Here is a 19,168-nt window from a genome sequence, read left to right as displayed (position 1 = left end):
TTATTTTGTCTGAAACTCATAGAAAACTTGAAGGATTATGCAGAAGCTCAAGATAATCAACAGAAATAACCTAAAGGCATTGCTTTCCTGACTAGCAGTACCATGGTACTCATCTACTCCTCTTAAGACAAACACAGAGGTTCATGCATGTAAACCCATTCAGCTTAGCTCATATCTGGCTAGCTTTTATTCTGCTACCTGTGTGGCTGCAATCACTAGAAGCTCAAGCTTTAACAGCTGCTTATCCATTTCTCTGCTGGATTTTGTGCCTAAGCTGAAATTTTCACCACTGCAGCTGCTACTAAAGTTAGCTCAGGTATGACTACAGGAACAATAGGCATCACAGTGTTGCCAGAAGCCATAACTACTTAAGAAAGATGTAGCAAGAAGACCAAACACATTGTGACATATGACACTCTACTTTTATGCATCTATTGACAATAAAACATATCACAAGTTGCAGGGCCTTAATAAATTATACTATAGTCTATAAATTCCAAAAGACCCTGACTCCACAAAGTAAGCACTCCTGCCAAAAATCAGCTGTTTCCCAACATGTTGAACACTCTTAAAGATACAGTGTGAAGGGTTTTTTGAATTTTACCTACATTGTCCAGTGAGGATCATCAGAGCGGCTAGTTGGATCAGACACTGTGTAATTCTGTGAACTCCTCTTTTGGAAACAAAACTGGTAGTGCGTCAGCATGTAGGCTGTGAACAAAACAAAAGACGGAACAATTATTAAAATAGATTACAGAAAAATGGGGGAGGCACAGATACATAAGCCAAAAGGCCTCCTTTGGAGCAAGAGATGACAAAAGCTATTAATACTTTCTATTGCTAAATAATCTTTTTCTTTTTCTTTTTTTTTTTTTTTTTTTTTTAAATATGAGAGATCTAGTTGAAAATAGAACAACTCAAGCATGCATTTATGAGACAGAGATCTGAAGCAGTGGTAATAAGATGGTACTGATACGCCTTTGGGATGCTCACACTTACCTCCAAAGACCTATGTACGGTCACAGTATTTTCAAATGATTTTTTTCAAACCCAGTAACCAAACTGGAGTGAAGATAACAGTTTCTCCAAGACAACTCAAATAATCATAGAATCGACAAATACCAGGTTGGACCTTTCCTGGCAAAAACACAGCCTTAACAAGCTGGCCCAGCAAATTGTCCAGCCAAATCTTAAGTGTCCAATGTTGGGTGATCCACCACTTTCCTGGGGAGATTATTATTATAAATCTCCAGCTGAGTAAGCAAAGCAATATTTTCCTTCTTGTGTCAGAAATTGGCACCTCTAGACACAGAGGGAGATGGGATGCTGAGCTCATTCAGATTGAGGAGCAGCTTGACACAGGGGCAGAATTAAGAACTGGGGTCTCTTTTTCTTCCCCAAATTATTCAGTCTGTCAAGCTAACCAATTTATAAAGTTGGTCTGAAAAACTGTATTTCATATAAAAATGTAGAGAACTAGAAAAATAAAACTCCTAATATACTCCATACATTATAGTATCAGCTGCATTAAATACACTGATGCTTTTAAAAGTTGACAGAGGAAGCAGAAATATTAATAATTAAAATGTGAACAACACACTTTCCTTTGCAGAAGTTGTAAATTTCTGAAGTCAGAAGTGTAGGAGAAGGATTAACTACTGACCTGTATGAGCAGAAGACCTTTGGAAGAAATAGAGAGGAGGGAGAGCTTAGCACTGGTTCAAAGAAACTTTTGCTGCCGGGGAAAAGCTTTAATGTGGGAAGGAATTTGTTCCTGTGCAGGATGCTGTGTATGTTCTCTTTACCTGCTGAGAGGTAACTGCCTTGCTACAAGTGATAAAATTCTCACAGACCTGCCCGGAGGCTCCTGCCTGGGGGGGGCAGGCAGGCCATAAAGCACATGTATCATTCAGATTGCAATGTTCTTGACTGTTAAAATAAATTTTCTCTAGCCAGAGCCTGGTGCCTGGGGTTACCTGCTTACATATCAAGCCTTGCACCACCATATTCCATTATGTTATAAGTCATATATGTGTATCATATTTATATAATTACTTAGAATATCATATTTTATGTATACTAAATTAAAATTTATATTTATTTTAAATACATGAAATATATATTTTCTATAAATATAATTATATGCTATTATATATAATAATATATAGTAGATATATACATAATAATATATAGTAGAATCATGTACTATTATTATCTCATTTATTACATGCCATTGCAGCCTAAGGCTTCAAGACCCCTTTGAATAACACGAAATAGTGAATCTGAATCAAGATGTTCCACATATTTGCTCAGTGTCTTAGCCTTTACCAGAATACCAAGGGATTTTACTCCCAGGTGTTATAAAAGGGAGGCAGCAGACCAGAGAAGGAACACACTGGCTATGCTAGATATTCCGTTTCTCAGGAGAAAAAAAACCAAAATAAAACCAAAAACCAACAACAACTCCAAAACAACAACAGCAAGGCTCAGATTATTAAAAAAAAATGCTAAGACTATATTCCAGTTAATTTTCAGAATAGAAGAAAATACACATTTACTATCCATGCACACTAACGCAGCACTTCTAACATAGTTCTTATACACCATTAACCACAAAGGTATCTCCCTCCTCTGGTAAAACACTCTCCTGGAAGAGAACCATTCCCTCCACTATCCATGCACAGTCAGGAAGTGAAAGGCATCAGAGTGGAAGTGAATCTGAACACCTCAAAACAAATGTACAGGAGAGGTCAGATTTGAATGACTGAAAGGAAAGGAAGCAAATCAGATTAAATACGGCCAGAGTATGTATTTTTTGTCTTACAAACAATGCCAAGCAATTCTTAATTAGAAGGAAGCTGGATGTGTCAGTGTGGCAAACCCTTTCATAGGAACAGCCTTTGATACTCTCTCAGCCCAGATCTGTGTTTAGATCCAAACCTGCTTCATGAAACATTTCTTTTCCTAGGCATTTCTTGGCCTAGCCACTGCACTACTACTCTAAAACTCTGTTCCTACCACTGCTGCTAGATAGGCAGTGCACAGGGAGCTCAGCACAAGGAAATGTGCCTGCACTGAGGGTCACCTTGCAAAGAAAGCAAAACTCTCAGAAACAAGCAAGGAGCAGCCAGAGAGCTCAAGTGTATCATTTAACTACCTCCCACCTGGAAAGGGTTTTTCCGCTGAAAAGTGATGCAGAACCTCTGTAAGGACACTGTGGAGCCTTCGGTGGCAGAGCTCAATCTTTTGGCTCAGGAAGGATGGTTCCAGACTTTTCAAAACAGCAGCTCTGATTTTAGTACCTCACTCCAGTGATGCAGCACTGAATCTACACCCTAGAAACTCACTCATGTAGTAAAACTACAATTTGAACTGCATGTACCAATTTTTGTTTGTCCCTAAAGGTCCTTAGTGGAATGCTTACATAGCGTCAACAACATGAAACAACGAGAAGTACACTTAAAAACACTTAAATGCTTTAAAAATTAATTGTTCCATTATTTTTTATACAGCAAGTATGAATGTTGAAAAGCATTTGTCATTTACATTATCAGGGCAGAAAAATCATTTTAAGAAGTCTGCTTCTTTATCAAAGTCAGCTAAGTCACTCGTAAACTTTTAAGACTGCAAAATAATTGAAAAGAGAAGCCTCTTTTTAGTTACTTCAGCCTCCTTTTAGTTGAAGAATTGCAGTTTCTGACAACTAAAAAGGAATTTTAATAATTTCCCTCTCATCGAGTTATGATTTTATTTAGCAATAAACTAATTAATTATTGCATTATCTTTTTAAGCTATTATTAATAAAAAAAATTCTTCCCCGTAATTTTCTACCATATTTTAATTTTATGCCATTAATATCAGTAATCCAGTTTTAGTCCCCTAACAATGCAGGTTCTGACTCAGAGCTTTGGAATTCATTGCCTTAATTTATGACAAACTAAGTGGCTTCATATAAGCTTGTGCTGTTTGTATATTCAGCTTCAAAGCTAATAAACTCTACTCTTTATGAACAGTAATCAAAACCAGTTGATAATTCAGCTTGAACAGTGCAGAACACCAAGTTCCATTTGAAGCAACCGTGCCAACAACCCCCCCAAACACCACCTCAGTTATCAGCATGAATTCTGGACCTATTTAGGGAAACATCAGCCACCCCCGACCTCAATTACTACATCTGTGCTGGAAAATTTAATTTTAGGGGTGCTTCTAGGAATTGGCACTCAATCTGTGTTATAAAACTGTGAGACTGGTCCTAGCAGGATTTTAGCTTGGGTGTGGTTTGGGGGGCTCTGCACATGTGGGCACACTATGAAGAGCAGGGAACTGAAATTTGTGGTACCACAAATAAATCTGTGATTATAATACCTTAAAAGATGCTGCTGTCTGGACAGGCAGGTGCTTAGTGTTCCAGGTTCTCAGTGTTTCATCACACTGTATGACTTGCATGGTTCATCTCCTATATTCATAAGAATCCCTATTTAAAATAAGAACATTTGTGTGCTGCCTTTAGCTTTTTATTTATTTTTGATAAAAACTCGAGACTTGAGTGTCAGAAAAGGCCTTTAAATAGGAGAGCTACTTTTGTGAAAAGCAAAATTCTGGATACAGTAATTTCTGCTCCGCTTACTTGAGAAGACAAATCTGCATACATTGATTCTGCACTGAGAAAATGAGTTCCTGTGTTTCACAGGAATTAGGTTCCTCACTATAAGAAATAAAATTCACAGACTGACAAAACTTCATACATAATAAGGTACATTTGTCATCTTCAAAAATGCATATAGATGTAGCTACATAGATAAAAGGTGCTTTAATAGTTTAATGAATATGGTGACTAAAAAAATCATAAAAAAGGCACATTACAATATCAGCTCTGCAGCTTCTATTTCCAATGGACCTTAAATGGTAGAAAATATTTTGATTCTTAAACTTCAGACATTAAAAGTATGTAAGCTGGAAGAAGTGTGTCTGTCTTGCACTTCTTTCACTGGATGTCATTAGAAAGAGGTTAGGATCATTCTGGACCAAGACAAGATAAAAGGTGTATGGTAACAGATTGCAACTGCAATGTTTATACTCTAGAAAAGTACCTCTCCACTGATATGATAGGAAAACATACAACATCTAGCTCAAAACAGAGCTCTTTGCTGGGACAAATTTAATACCACACAAGTTTGTTCAACTTGTCAACTTTTATTTTTTCGGGGTGACTGAAAACAATAACTGTATGCCCCTTTCATTCAGTTTAAAAGAGACAAAAATTAATGATTAACATCCTGAATTAAGACAATAGTCTTGGTGAAGAGATATCAATTCATAGTATGGACTTAGCCAACTCTGTTTTTGGTGCTGAATAAGTGGAAGCCTTCATTTTGTTTTGAATTTCGAAGAAATATGGTACAACAAAAATCAAACATTTCAGGTATGATTTTAGATTGGTACTCTCATAGCTCAAAAATTGTTCAGTCTAGACAAACCACATTTTTTTCACTCTCCAATAGTGACTTCTGAGTTTTAGTTGCAAAGTTGAGTGGCTGCTATGGAAATACTCAGATCTGCTCAGCATAAAGGTGTTCAACTCAGTTCAGTTCAAATAGAAAACATCGCTTAAGTGCACTACAGTGTCTGAATTAATTAGTACAACAAGCTCCTGTGGAAAAAAGAAAACATCAGGGAAAAAAAAGGAGAGTTCTTCTTTTTAACTGCTCTTCAATACTTATTCAATTCTCTATGTATCTGACACATAACAACAAAACCTTTTGAAAACTTGAGACACGATTAGAATTTCTCTTAGATTTTTATTCCTTCGGGTGCTTACTGATGCCTGACTTCTAGCCTCTCTGACAAAGTTTTTTTTTTACACTACAGTTTTTAAATGTCATGTATAATTTAACGTGACACTAGAAGACAAAAATGGTTAAACAGACCAAACCAGGAAACTCAGTATTTGGTATACAGTTACTGGCATTAATAGTTTAGGAATCGGTTCCACTGAACTTTAGATATCTTTGCAGTTACAGGCATCTACCCCTAAGCTCTACAGACTCTGCACAGCCAACACAGGAAAAGTAGCCATGCCAAAGGACCAATCAACAGTGATGATGTATTTTAGTTGCTGGCCCTAGGATGAGATGAAGTAAGCTTTAGGAGTATCTCATGTCCACCATCCATTACATAGCATGTCTAAATCTGTTTTGATGAATCCTGAGCGTTCATTTCTCATGATTGTAATTTGGTATCCGTAATAACTGTTTTTACATATCCCTTTCATTCACTGCTTAGTCGATAAATATTCTGATCCATTCAGCCCATTAGAATGAGATTAGGCTCCACTCTACATATATATTTTCTTTTTTTATGGGCTAAAAACATATACCTCCTCTCATGAAAGGCAGCCTTAACTGAAAAAGATGTCCCAAGCAAACATAGAGTTCGGTTTCTTCTACATAGAGGTTTCACTATTAACAGCTACTCAGAAGTTTCAAGATATTCATGACTGCCTTAGTGACAGCCTGTTCTCCACCAACACTGCAACAAATGTTTCTGCCTCTTGTGTTTTTCAGTTTATCTGATTACTCTAAACAGAGGGGAAAAAATAAATATCTTGAAAAATTAGACATTTCGACATTTGAAGAAATATTTGTGTGTGACTTATGCGCACAATATACACATTTGGTGTTAAATCTGAGAGAGTAGAAAAGCATAAGTAAAATTCTGGGTTATCATATGAGGCAGCTGAAGGCACAGTGAATGATATGCTGCTTTATCAGTTGGAAGCAGATGGACTTTTCTGAAAAGGGATGGTAAGTCTGTTAATGGAAATGTGCTGCTTGATCACTGGAGTATCCAGGTAGGAAATGGTTCGTAATTTGGCCTTTCCTAACTATGTCTGCCAGGCAGTACAGGAAAATCTCAGTAATCATGAATTTCTTTCTAAACTCCAGTTTCTATTAAGGATACACAAAATTACCCAACAAATGTCTTAATGAAACTTCTGATGAGAGTTTATAGGACTAATGAAGATGTTTATAAGCACAGAGAAGAGATAAGCTGTTGGCAAGAGATGCAATTATCTCCCACACTCACCTACCAAAATCTACTCTTCTATATCAAAAGAGTTAACAGTATGTATATGCAAACCTTTAAAAACCCCTCAAATGAACCCAAACAGTGGCTTCAATACAGCTTTTATATTCAAACATATAAAACTAAGTCTCTGAGCAAAGGAAAAAGGTGTTGAAAAAATAAATGTCCATCTCCTAGACTCAAGAGCTACAGACCCAACAACTACTGTAATTGCATCTTACTGGAGTTAAACTTCTTTATCCAAGATGTTTCACTAAATCTATTTGCTGAATTGAAGAATTTTTTTCTCCTTTCTTTAAATTAAAAAATAATTTGAAACCCTGAGAGCTCAGAAATCATTCTAAAAATGCCACGGGGTGCAGGTGTGGCCCAAGGCCAGGGCCACCCCAACCATATGTCTGCTGGCTCTAAACCTGCCATCTCCCACAGTGCAGCCCTGTGGAACCAACAGCCTGGTGTGTGGGTGCCTGCCCAGCTCCAGCCTCAATTTCAGCTCTTGTAGAGCAAGTGTCTTCCTGTGTTGAGGATCAGGACCCTGGGACACTGTGACAGAGGTGTCCACACCATCTTCTGTGGCTGTAGCTATTTCTAGGCACCCAGAGGATCCCTGGGAAGGGAAGGAAGAAAGCCTTTCGTGCCCCAGGGACAGCAGCAAACACGGCAGTGCTGACACAGCCTCCAGTGCAACCTCTGTTCTGGGGATTCATGTCCATGCTGCAGGGCCATCTGTGAGGAGAGATGCCATGCCAGGTGCAGCCTGTTCCAGCTGGTTCCAAGACACACACCACAGGGCATGGATGAGCCCTGCAGCAACTCTGGCGTTGCCTCAGAGAAAACATCTCTAGAAGAGAACAAAGCAATTCCACACAGTCCATAAAGGAGCAGGTGGTCATGCCCTGCAGGACCTGTGGCCCAAAGAGAACACAGGCCGGAATAGGTTCATCATGAAGGACAGTAGCCTGTGGAGACTCAAGGCTGGAACAGGGAGAAGCACAAAGAAGGAGTGGCAGAGAGGAGGTACCATGCACTGACCACAACCTATGACTCTTTTCCTCTGTGCCACCACCAAAGCAACTCAGCAGCTCTGGTCTGTGAAAGTGTCCTGAACAGTTGCTTTTTGGATGGACCGTGTTCCAAAGTAACGCCCACAGGCTACACAGAGAATCACAAAATATTCTGAATTGGAAGGGACTGAGACAAGGATCATCAACTCTTAAGTCAAACTCTTAAGTGAATGACCTATACAGGGATCAAAACTGCAACCGTGGCATTACTAGCACCACAATCTAACCCACTGAGTTAATACAGTACAAAATGCCCAAGGAATTGGTGTGGATCACAACTCCAGGCTTTACTGGGAGGTTTCTGCTACCCAGCAAGGACAGTTTTGCATGGTCTGGCAGTCACTGCTCGCTTTGATGCCAGTGTTCAAAGGGGCAGGTTGCCCATTTTAGGTCTCGTTGCATAACAGGAAGGAATAGCACTTCTTTGTGTAAAAGCCTAATTGTACTTCAGCCCCAGGACTGAATACATATAGTATTTTACAGACTACAGCAATATCTAATATAACACAAGCCAGTGTAGGAAAAGCTGCTGATTTCGACTTTTAACTAAAATTTCTCATTACTAAGAATGCAGCTTCCTGCTTGCTGTTTTTCTCTGTCATTGTGAACAGCCACACAGACTTCAGGGTTGAGGAGCAAAAACCAAGAGAAAGGTTCACTGCAGGGAAATACTCCTGACCCCCCATGGGGGAACACCATAAGTATACTGTGGGATTTGCCCATGTCTGAAAATCTGTTAACCACACTGCAAGTGATCTACAGAGGTTTTCTGTGCAGCTAAAGATCTGTTATCATTTTGAATCAGTATACAGAACTTCAATACAGAACTCTTAGAAAAAGCAGCTCATCTATTTCTTTCTTTATCAGTATCTTGAACTTTGTTTGAAGGTTTATAGAAATCAAAAGTCCAAACAGCTTTTAGGTGCTGGGGAGAAGGGATGAGAAAGAAAAAAAAAACAAACCCAAAAATAATAATACGTGGGAAGATAAAACCCCTAACATGAAACCCTTGTGTCATGCCACATTCTGTCATGAATTTTAGAATTTAAGAAAAAAATCAGACTCCCAAAATTCCAAAGTATACTATATCATCCCAGTGCTTTACTAAAACTAAACAGAGTGCCCAGGGGAAATAAGCCAGTGGCTTTCCTATCACAGTTTAACTCTTCTGCTAATACAGGTTTGGCTTTGCACAGGATTTATTTAATTCTGAGCATTAGGAAAAGCTTGGAAATGATTACTAGCAAGGGCAGTAGTAATCAACATCTGCTGCAGATATACATTTACTCAGACGAGTTAATATGAGTAAGACACTGTAAGCGACTCCAGAAGTATATAAACTCAGTGATACATGAGATTAAGTTCTAATGGGATGTATCTACGAAAGTAGCAGCATGACCTATACCCGAACCAGGACAGAGAGTTGATGCAGACCAGAAGGTCTGTGCACTGCCCATAGGTTTTGAATTCCACAAGCAACATCAAAAAAGCAGGCACTTCTGACTACTTCACTATAATCACTCCTGCGCTGCAGCACCGCTTTGCTATTTCTGTGATTTCACAGGTCATCATAGTAATGGAAGTGCTGTCATCTAGACAAAATGTAAAAGTACAGGTTTCTCTTGAGAACTGATGACAACCCCAGCCACGTTTACTAGCTGGAATAACCATGGGTTTTACCTATGCAGGTTTTCTTCTCTAATCAAAGAACAGTAGTGTTGTTTCTATACATTTGCAGTAGAAGTGATGTTCCCTAAAGCATGATGATTCTATTTTTCCTGTATATACAATTTTCATAGTGATGCCTTAGGAAGCAAACAAAATGACGTGGGATTTTTGATAGATGATATGACTGGAGGAGACTTAGATTTTTAAATATTTCAGAAAATTGAGATGCTTCTGAAACCAGGGAGAGGATTCTTATCTGTTTTCTTTCCTGTTGCAGGCAGAGGAGAAAGTATACTGGAAAACTATTTTTCTCTTCAAGAAAAGGTTAACAATACAAATCCAATCTCAAAGTGATGTGAACCAATGCTGCCAGTAATACTAAAATTTTCAGGTACCTAGCTAGATTCTGTAAAAGAACCCGGCATAAATTAAAAAAAATTAAATAATTTTTAAGCCAATAAGAAATTCTGAAGGTAGGAAGAAAATTAGGCAGGTTAGATTGGCAGGGACTGTTGGGTTTGACTTTGTTTATTATTGCCTTTCCCTTTAATATGAGATACAGTGTTTTTTTCTGCAAATAAGTTTTATTTAACATATTTTCTGTTTCTACAGACACTTAAGCTATTGGCAATAGCCTTCATTTCTTATACTCTCTTTCTGAGGCAACTTGTAATTGAGGCTTTCAACCTTTCACTGTAAATTACATATAAGTTATTCAGTGGCCCCCAGGAACACACGAGCAAAATGTTTTGTGAACCTTCTGAACCAGATAGTTACTGAATAATTGCAATGCTGGGGAATAATCCTTAAAAACACAGGTGCTTCCATTCCTATGGTACACAATCATATTAGCTTTATATTTCTGCTGAAGTAACACAATTCAAGACTTAATAAAAATATTGAAATGCATAATTAATTTAGAGGCATTAAAGAACACCAAGATGTATGGAGGCAATTAAGATCTTCAGCAGCATTGCCTTACAACATTTGCTGCCACTGGAAAACGACATAACATCAGCATCCCATCAGCCCAAGCAATGGCTCTCACTGGCATAAAATTTTAAATTAATAAAGACTTTACAGACAAAAATTATGTGATCATCTTCATGGGGTTCATAAGTCAAGTAAGGTCCTGATTTATTACAAGCTAACAATGTAATTACAGAAATTCTGCATCTTGCTGACATAACAGAAAATGAGACAGAAAGCTCAGCTATTTTTCTAAATGCAGTAAGATGAAAAAAAGTCAAAGCCAGAGTGAAAATACTCAAGGCTGAGCTCAGACAGCAGTCTTACATTAGAAGAAGAAAATGCCAATGCAGAGTAAGCAACAGGACTTATTGTGTAATTTTTTTTCCTTGCAAAAAAAAGGATCATAATGGGTAATTTTTGAATTAACTGACTTCAGGAGGAATAATACTACTCCACTGTTATGAAAATGGTAACTGCATAAATTCTAAAAAACACTGCATCTTTTCCTTCAGCAGTATCCCTGTTGCTCAGTTTCCCAGAGATGTAAGAAATGCCCTAAAGAGGGCTGTTGTTACCATGTAATTAGCTACTTATTTTATTTGTATATGAATCATCCTTCGCAGCAGCTTCTTGTCAGGATCATCTGAAAACGTTCAATGGCTGATTTAGATTAAACATCCACACTTAGCTAACTTTAGGCAAGTTGGATTCCACCCAAAACTAAGAGTCTCAATGAAATTCTAGCCTTTTCCATCTTATAAAGCATTGATGCAGTCAAGACATGAAGATTTTCCAAGCCCGCAAATATCACACTCTTCATAGTCATCTGAAAATGGTCTAAAATTCCATTGCTAAACTAAACTTCTAAAGCTTTTATCAAGTCTGCCAAAGCAACAGAAGTAATTCCTGTAACTCTACCTGACTTGTTTAGCTACTGTTTAATTAGCAATGTTTATGAACATAAATCTAATTATTAAGAATTTATAATGAGAAAATGAGACTGATGTCATATACAGGAACAGTTAGTGTTATATAGTTAGATAGACGGAAAACCATAACACCACCAGCCTTTGTAAATGTATGTCAATGGAGAAATCAGCTGGTTTCAGGATTTACAACTAAACATTGACTTTGCCAAGAACTCTACCAAAGATGACATATTGAACTGACCTCTGAAAAAAGGAAAAAGACTGTCCTTGCATTGACCAGATTATTCAGAGAGCACAAAGCTACAACATCACCCTCTCAGCACCACCCATGCCACTTTTCTTCCAGCACAGGAGTCTTGGTCCTGCAGACATCTTCCCCTCCTCTGTAAACCTTGTTAAAGCATAGCTTAGTTCCAACAGGCATTAAGGCAGTATTTCATGCCCTCCTATTTTTTTAAGACAGTGCTGCCAGCTAAGCAAATATATTGCTTACAGACAGGAACATTAGCTGCTTCAACTCTGAACGTTAACATATTCCTATATTTTATTTTTTTTCTTAAGAAAAAAAATAAATTGTCTGTATGTGCTTTTTTACAGTTCAAGAATAAGGTCATAATCTTGTTCTACATTAAGTCAGTGAATGAATCCCAGTGTCAACACCCATTAAGCAAAAACAATGTAAAAGGAGAAGCAAGCATTGCTCGATAGTGTTACTATTCTGGAAGAATGTTTGCCAAAGCATTGCTGAAAACTGCTTGTGGTGTCAACTATTCCTTTAAGTGGTACAGTTTTCTTCTGGGGAGCTAAATTAATGGGAATATCAGTTTAAACCACAGGGTGGTTATATTTTAATAGCTAGTAACATTCAAGGACAGCCTTTGTAACTTGGGGAAAATAAATAAATTCCATCTACAAAACTCTTTTCCCTGCCACCTAACTTCAAACAAGTCAACATTTCAAGGCCCCCATTATTTGTGTGGTTACACAGTATGAGAATAGCTCTTTCTCAGCCCAGCAAACAAAAGGAACAACTGGGAACATTTTAATAAGCCTGTAAATTCCAAAAGCAGTATGAAATCATGCAAAGTGTGTTGATGCCTCAAACACTTATATATGCATTAGTTGTAAAAATATCACCTATTTAAAAGCATACCACTTCAAAAGAGAAAAAAAAAAGCAGTGTAAGGAAACACATGATGGGTAACAGAGAGGGTCCAGCAATGCAAGCTCCCAGGTGGGGTTTATAAGCCTTCAACCAAGTAGAATCATCTTTGCTGAGGCAGAGGAAGTAGCTGTTGGTTGTTTACTTGCAAATATAAACGAGGTGCATTTCAAAGCAAAGTTAACTGAGGTTGAGATTTGCTCTGGTGCACAGAATAGAATTTTATAATGCTCACGACTTTGAGAGTTGCTTTTACTTAAAAGAGGCCTCTCTTTACACAACTGTTGAGCATTCCAATGACTTGGTAAACTCTCTAGCAAATTAATGTGCAACCAATCTGTGGCTGTTCACCTTAGACACAACCTTTAATGAAGAAACACGCACCTTTTTTTGGCAGAAGGGGGGAAACACCACACTGAACAACTGTCTTCCACAGTTTGCTTTTGGTCTTTTTAATGGTGCAACAGTACTTACTAAATCATAGGGCAGATATTTCTGGGTTTTACTCTCATTTCTTCTCACAAAATGAGATTACTAAAAACACTATAATTCAGAATAGATTATCAGAAAAATAGCTCACCGTCAACATACTCCGCTGTTCTAGTTATTGCCTCACAGTAATCCCAGTTACTAAATTAAGCTGCTGCAACCCAACTACTCTACTCAACCCAATGCTCAACTCAAAAGGAAGATATACAAGGAAAGAAGTCTCTCTTTTCCACTTTGAAATGCACCATGCTCCAGATGAAGAGTCAAGGTCCCTGCTTCCCGAAAGATGATGTTGATGACATTTCGCAATAAACCTATGCATAGCATTCATATTTATCCACTCCTAGACACAAAAGCTTTTCGGAAAAGAAAAGAAAACCAAAAAACAACTCAACCAAAAACCAACCAAATACTGCAGGAGCAGAGAGCTTAGGTGATCATGAATTTGCATTGTACCATTGAAAAGAATTCTTAGGTTTTGCTGAAATAATGCTGCTGCACCAAGCACCCTGCAAGTCTTGATGCCAACCTGTTTGTACGGCACAGCAGTTCCCATGGGCTTCTCACACAGACCAGCGAGTCTGAAGCCAGGATTAGTTCCAGAGTAAAAAGAGGAACTACACATGTACTCCAAACAAAGCCTAACAGAGAAATTTCCAGCGACACTTTTCTTTATTTCTCTTTCCTTGCCCTTCTTCAACCTAAGAACATTTTCCCTCTAACTTAGAGTGCACTCTCCAATCTATTTCTACCCCTTAGATTAAGAAACTAGTTTGCCGAATTCTCCTAGAAGAACTGGTAAAATGGTGAGATTGCTACATGTTTTGCAGTGGCACATTCCAGAACATTGCACTGCAAATCATATCAGAAAATATGTTGAACTGTAGCTCATTCTCTAAAAGGAAATTAAACTTTTCTTCTGTCAGGGAACCACCAGGTTTCTTATGTCCAGATTAATTGTATCTACTAACTTTAGTTTTAATTTTCCAGACACAGGATGAGAAAATCAGCTACTTGGGAATTCTATATCTGTAAAAATAAGTCAAAATATAAGACAGCTCAAAAAAATCTTTTTTAGCAAATATATAACATCAAGAGTAAAATACAGATACAAATAAAGTAATAAACAAAACAAAAAAAAAAAAAATAAAAAGGAAAGAAATTTGATCTCTGCATAGTATTTCAACTGATTCTGATAAGTGTTTTTTCCATCTGACCAGAGAAGCATCCAACTGAATCTTGTACGAACTCTAATCATGAAAAACCTTATTTGTTATTACACAGAAGTTCTTTTGCTGGTTCAGTAATGAGAAGAACAGCAAATTTGTACCTCAGGTTGACATATCTTCCAACACTAACATTATAGCAGGGAAAGAAAAAAGGACAATTAGAAAATTGTCTCACTCCTTCTAATGTATCCTTGGATTTCATCTTTTTCACTTGCATCAATAAAAACTAAGTTCTTCTTTACAAGAAAATTACTTAAAGTTGTTTTTATTGCTAAAAGAATTCAAAGAATGAAGCTATATGCAGTCTTTTCAGTCTCTTCAAAGAGAGCCCAAGCAGATACTAAAAATATTCTAGTTTTATATGGTTATTGAAAATGAAATTGTGTTTTGAACTTTTCAGATTTTTAGCTATAATCAGGTATTGATTTATGCAGAAAAATGTTGCATTTTGAAAAAAAAACACTAATCAAAAGTATCTTAGAAAATATTTTTTTCTAGTGAAATATGGCTTGGGGTTTATTCCTTTTTTTTTTTTTTTAATGTGATATCTAATCTTCAAGTTTTATTTTTTTTTCAGTCAAGTACTTATCAGAAAACAATCTTCATTGTCTATGACAATCATCAGTGACAAAAACCAGAAACCAATTATTTTCCGAGTAACTGTCAAGTCCACTTGTGTGGATAGGTAACAACAATTTAATTTAACTGACAAAAAGACATGCTCTCTATTTTCAGGTTTCCTGTTACCATTGTTAACATACTAGCCTGGTACATGTTCTGCAATCTTGAATATTAAGCACAATATTTACTTGAGGTTGAAACTCCATACAGTAAAGAAAAAACTGTCGTTGATTTTTACTTGTAGATAAACATTCTCCTTTAAGGTGCCTGAAATCACACTAGGCTATATAACACCCCTGGTTATCTATTTGTAATACAGAACTACAGACCAAGAATACAGAAAAAAGAAAAATTATCATACAGAAAAAACTCACATAAATTTTCATTTCCAATTTAAACTCATACTATCTAAACTTTCTTTCCCCTTTGCCTCTACTTTTGAGCCATGTTACTCCAATAATTTGTGGAATTATTTGCTACAACTCATCTGTTTGAGGTTTTCATATGCTGATGTGAAACAGAGCTGCCATCACAACAGACTACTCAACTGTTCTCATGCCTTGTGGGTATGCAGCATATTCAATCTACACCATCCAGCTTCCAGCTGTATAATAATCTGCATCTTTGGGCTCTTTGGCAATATATGACATGCAGATCATTTCACATCCAAAGGGCACTTGGAGAGGACATGACATTTAAGACGTCAAGAAAAAACTTCATTATGAGAATAGCTCAGAAGTTCTTCCAGTGTTTCTAGTCCAGCTGTCTAAGAAGTCCATCAAGAGCCAGATGTTAGAAAATATCTGGAAGAGCTTGCCATTTGCATCCTGTGATTGCCAGCCAAGAAGGAGAAAAGGTGGAAGAACCATCTGATGGGATAGAATAGTTGGCAATCCCTGCAGAGCTGTATCCTGATCAAATGATCATACACAAGAGTGTACAAAATAAGAGATGAATATTAACAGATAACTAATGATGGACAGCATATTTGTACCTAAATCTAAATACATAATAGCAAAGTAAACACATATTTGTTTTATTGTTTGTTTGTTTTTTAATCTGGCCAATTAGTTATATATTTTTGCAATAAGGTAAACCTAATTTGTTTATTATCACAGCTAAATTCTGAGGCATTACAAACACCTGGGATGGTAAATGTGATGGGAATAATTTATTTCTCATTTGCATTACTCTTGAGTTTTATTCTACGTAATTAACAGGGTATTTTTCTTTCCCTTCAGCCTGGGGATACATATCTACACTATTTACAAAATTGCTTAGCTGCTTTATAAGCAGGTAGTAAACAAGTAGTGAAACAGACTGACAGCATATTTTCATAATTCCTGACAATTTTTTGCTCAGCTATCAGAAATAATACCTATAAATGTGTACATATATTTAAAGGAAGATTTTTAAACTATACTGTCTTCAGCTTTTGCATATTTCATAAGATTTGCCGAAACCTAAAATAAGTGTGTATTTCTAGGGAACTGCAACTAAATTCTATAGTTCACAGACCTGAAATAAGCAATTTGCATAAACTTACTTTAAATTCATTAACTATAGAAGAAGCTTGTCTTAGGGATTTTGTCTTGTTACAAATTCTCAAAGATATATATGGAGCTCAGATGAAGACGCAGTCCAAAACCCATGCACTGTCCTTGAACCAGCATTTCTATCAATATTTTTCTACTCATTTCTAAAACAATCAGATAACTTTCCCTTTGAATTTTGACTTCAAAGCAAACAAAGTTTTGGATCTACAAAAGTTTTCTGCTTATATACTTAATCTAATAAAGAGTAATATACGGGATCATCTACAAGTATTTTCCTTCCAAATTTCCTTGGAATCTTTCTTGTTCCAAGCATTCCTGGGATGATAATTAAATACTGGCAGCTTAAAGACTACCTTGACATATTTATCAAATCTTACTCCAGCTCTGACAAGATAAGATGAAAGAATAGTGTTACTAGCCAGGCTCAAGAGTTGTGGCAGTCTAAAATGCAGAGCACTTTACTCAATGACAGGATTTTTTAAGAACAGAATTTTCAGTGGGGTTTTTGTTCTTGTGGGCTTGTTTTGGGGGTCTTTTTCTTTTTTCCCTAAAGTAGGATAAGAAGTCATAAAACAACATAAGTAAATGGAAAAGGACAGTGTTTTCGAAAGAGATAGCTGAAGTAGTCCAGGAGATATATAAACAAAATGAATATTATAAAATGCATAGGAGAAGAAGAAAAAAAAAAAAAGCTAATTTTTGTACAAGAGTCAGTAGAAAACTTACGTTATTTCTACATGCACTGTATTTGATATAATTTGATTTCAGTACCAATATTTTCTCCCTGTAACTCTCTGCTTTCTCTTCTCTTTGGTTATTTTTTAGCACACTTTTTCAAGTGAGTTTCTCCCATGAGGATGCTCACACCAAACCCATGACCAACTCAGTTCCTGCCTAGCCCGTCACTGTAAGGCAAGGTAGCAACAATGCTTCCTTTTCCTTCACAAAATTAAGTAGGATATAATATTCAAAGAACACGTTGAAGAGAAAAGGAAACAGCTTTGGGTCTGTACCTGACTACATCAAATTTCATGTCACATTTGAAAAGGAGAAACTAGATTATAATGTATAAAAAGCCTGCAATAATGAAGCCTCTGTGTTCTTTCATTCTTCTTTTGCTCTTTGATTTACTTTCTCTTCCATCTCTGTAAACGAAATTTCAGTCTCTTAACTTATATTTTCTTGATCTGCAACATTATCTTTTTTGTGGGTCCTGTAAGCACCCTTTAGCCTCTAAATAATTTCTTTTTCATTTCCATATCTTTCCCTTCTGTCTTTCTCTGTTACCTTTTCCTTCTGTCCCTGTACCTTTTCCTTCTGTCCATTAGATCTCAGTTCTTTGAACCATTTCTCTCTTTAGCAATTTCTTGATAGCCCTTTTGATAATCTTTTTTTCAGCAACAAGGAGTATCTGAACTCCTGCACCAGGGTCACAGTAGTTTGGAAGTTGAAGATGTTTAAAAGGTGTGTTAAGAATTCTTCTGTCACAGCCCATTTTGTTGATTTATACTTTTACCTTCTGTATTCTGAGTGGGACTTTTCACAGGGTTTTTGAAGGAGAGCAAAGGTGGAAGCAGAGGCAAGTAAACATCATGAAAGCACTATAGAGAGTTTGCAAACAAAATGAGAAAAAAAAAAAATATATATATATATAAATATATATTGCTTTCATCCCCAGACAGTTTTCACTGCCAGGTACTCTCAGAAGTGCAAGAAGTGGCTTGTAACTCAGCCAGGTCACAAAGATTCATCACCATCATGTCCAATGGAACATGAGCAGAGGTAAGACTTCTGTCTACAAATAGGGAGTAGGACACTTAAAATGTGGACCTAACAGTGCCAAGGAGAGAACGGTAAGGTAACACATTACCTCTGATCTAATTTACTTCAGTGTATAGGCTAGAGTTATTTACTTCTGCATATGTCTCTTATAAAATGTGATAAGGATGGCATGAACCTGGTGATGAGGCACTCTGTAAGTTGTGAGCTACAACTATGAAAGTCTGTAAAGAAAAACCCTGGGAATCAGTGTTCATATAAGCATAGGAAAGAGAAAAGCAAGTCCAAGAACTAGTAAATTTATTCAGGGATATTTACAGATTACTAATGTTTTATAATTTAACACCTGAATAGAAACTAGATATGCTATTTGCTTTCACACATCTGTTAAAAAAAATGAAGAAAGAAAAATTTTTTTAAAAAGTCCATCCTTGCTTGGAAAATTAATAATAAAGGCATCTGAGTTACAGGGAATATATCTGCTTACTCAGATGATAATATCATAAATCTTGAAAAGACATTCAACTTTCCAAGAATTCTCATATATTCATAGAAAAATTTAGGTATAGGAATTAGTATATTTGGCAAAGGAAAGGCTCTTCAGCAAAAGCAA

At 36.7% G+C, this 19,168-nt stretch overlaps 1 protein-coding gene across 3 annotated transcripts in view; it reads right to left on the bottom strand.

Annotated features, from left to right (window-relative positions):
- CHRM3 (cholinergic receptor muscarinic 3) overlaps positions 1-19,168 on the bottom strand; it is a 269,142-nt gene that overhangs the window by 125,549 nt on the left and 124,425 nt on the right. For 2 of the 3 annotated variants that reach the window (XM_027895762.1, XM_027895760.1), the window contains one exon: positions 609-711. In XM_027895762.1, coding sequence (XP_027751563.1) covers positions 609-706 — 98 coding nt within the window. In that variant the 5' untranslated portion in view covers positions 707-711. Of the gene's footprint in view, positions 1-604; positions 712-19,168 lie in introns of all 3 variants that reach the window. The other variant, XM_027895763.1, reaches the window with a different exon arrangement.

The sequence above is a fragment of the Empidonax traillii genome, unplaced genomic scaffold (assembly GCF_003031625.1).
Source record: "Empidonax traillii isolate 1590-97213 ecotype Southwest subspecies unplaced genomic scaffold, ASM303162v1 scaffold466:size1224651, whole genome shotgun sequence".
NCBI lineage: Eukaryota > Metazoa > Chordata > Aves > Passeriformes > Tyrannidae > Empidonax > Empidonax traillii.
This window is presented reverse-complemented; position numbering and strand designations above follow the sequence as displayed.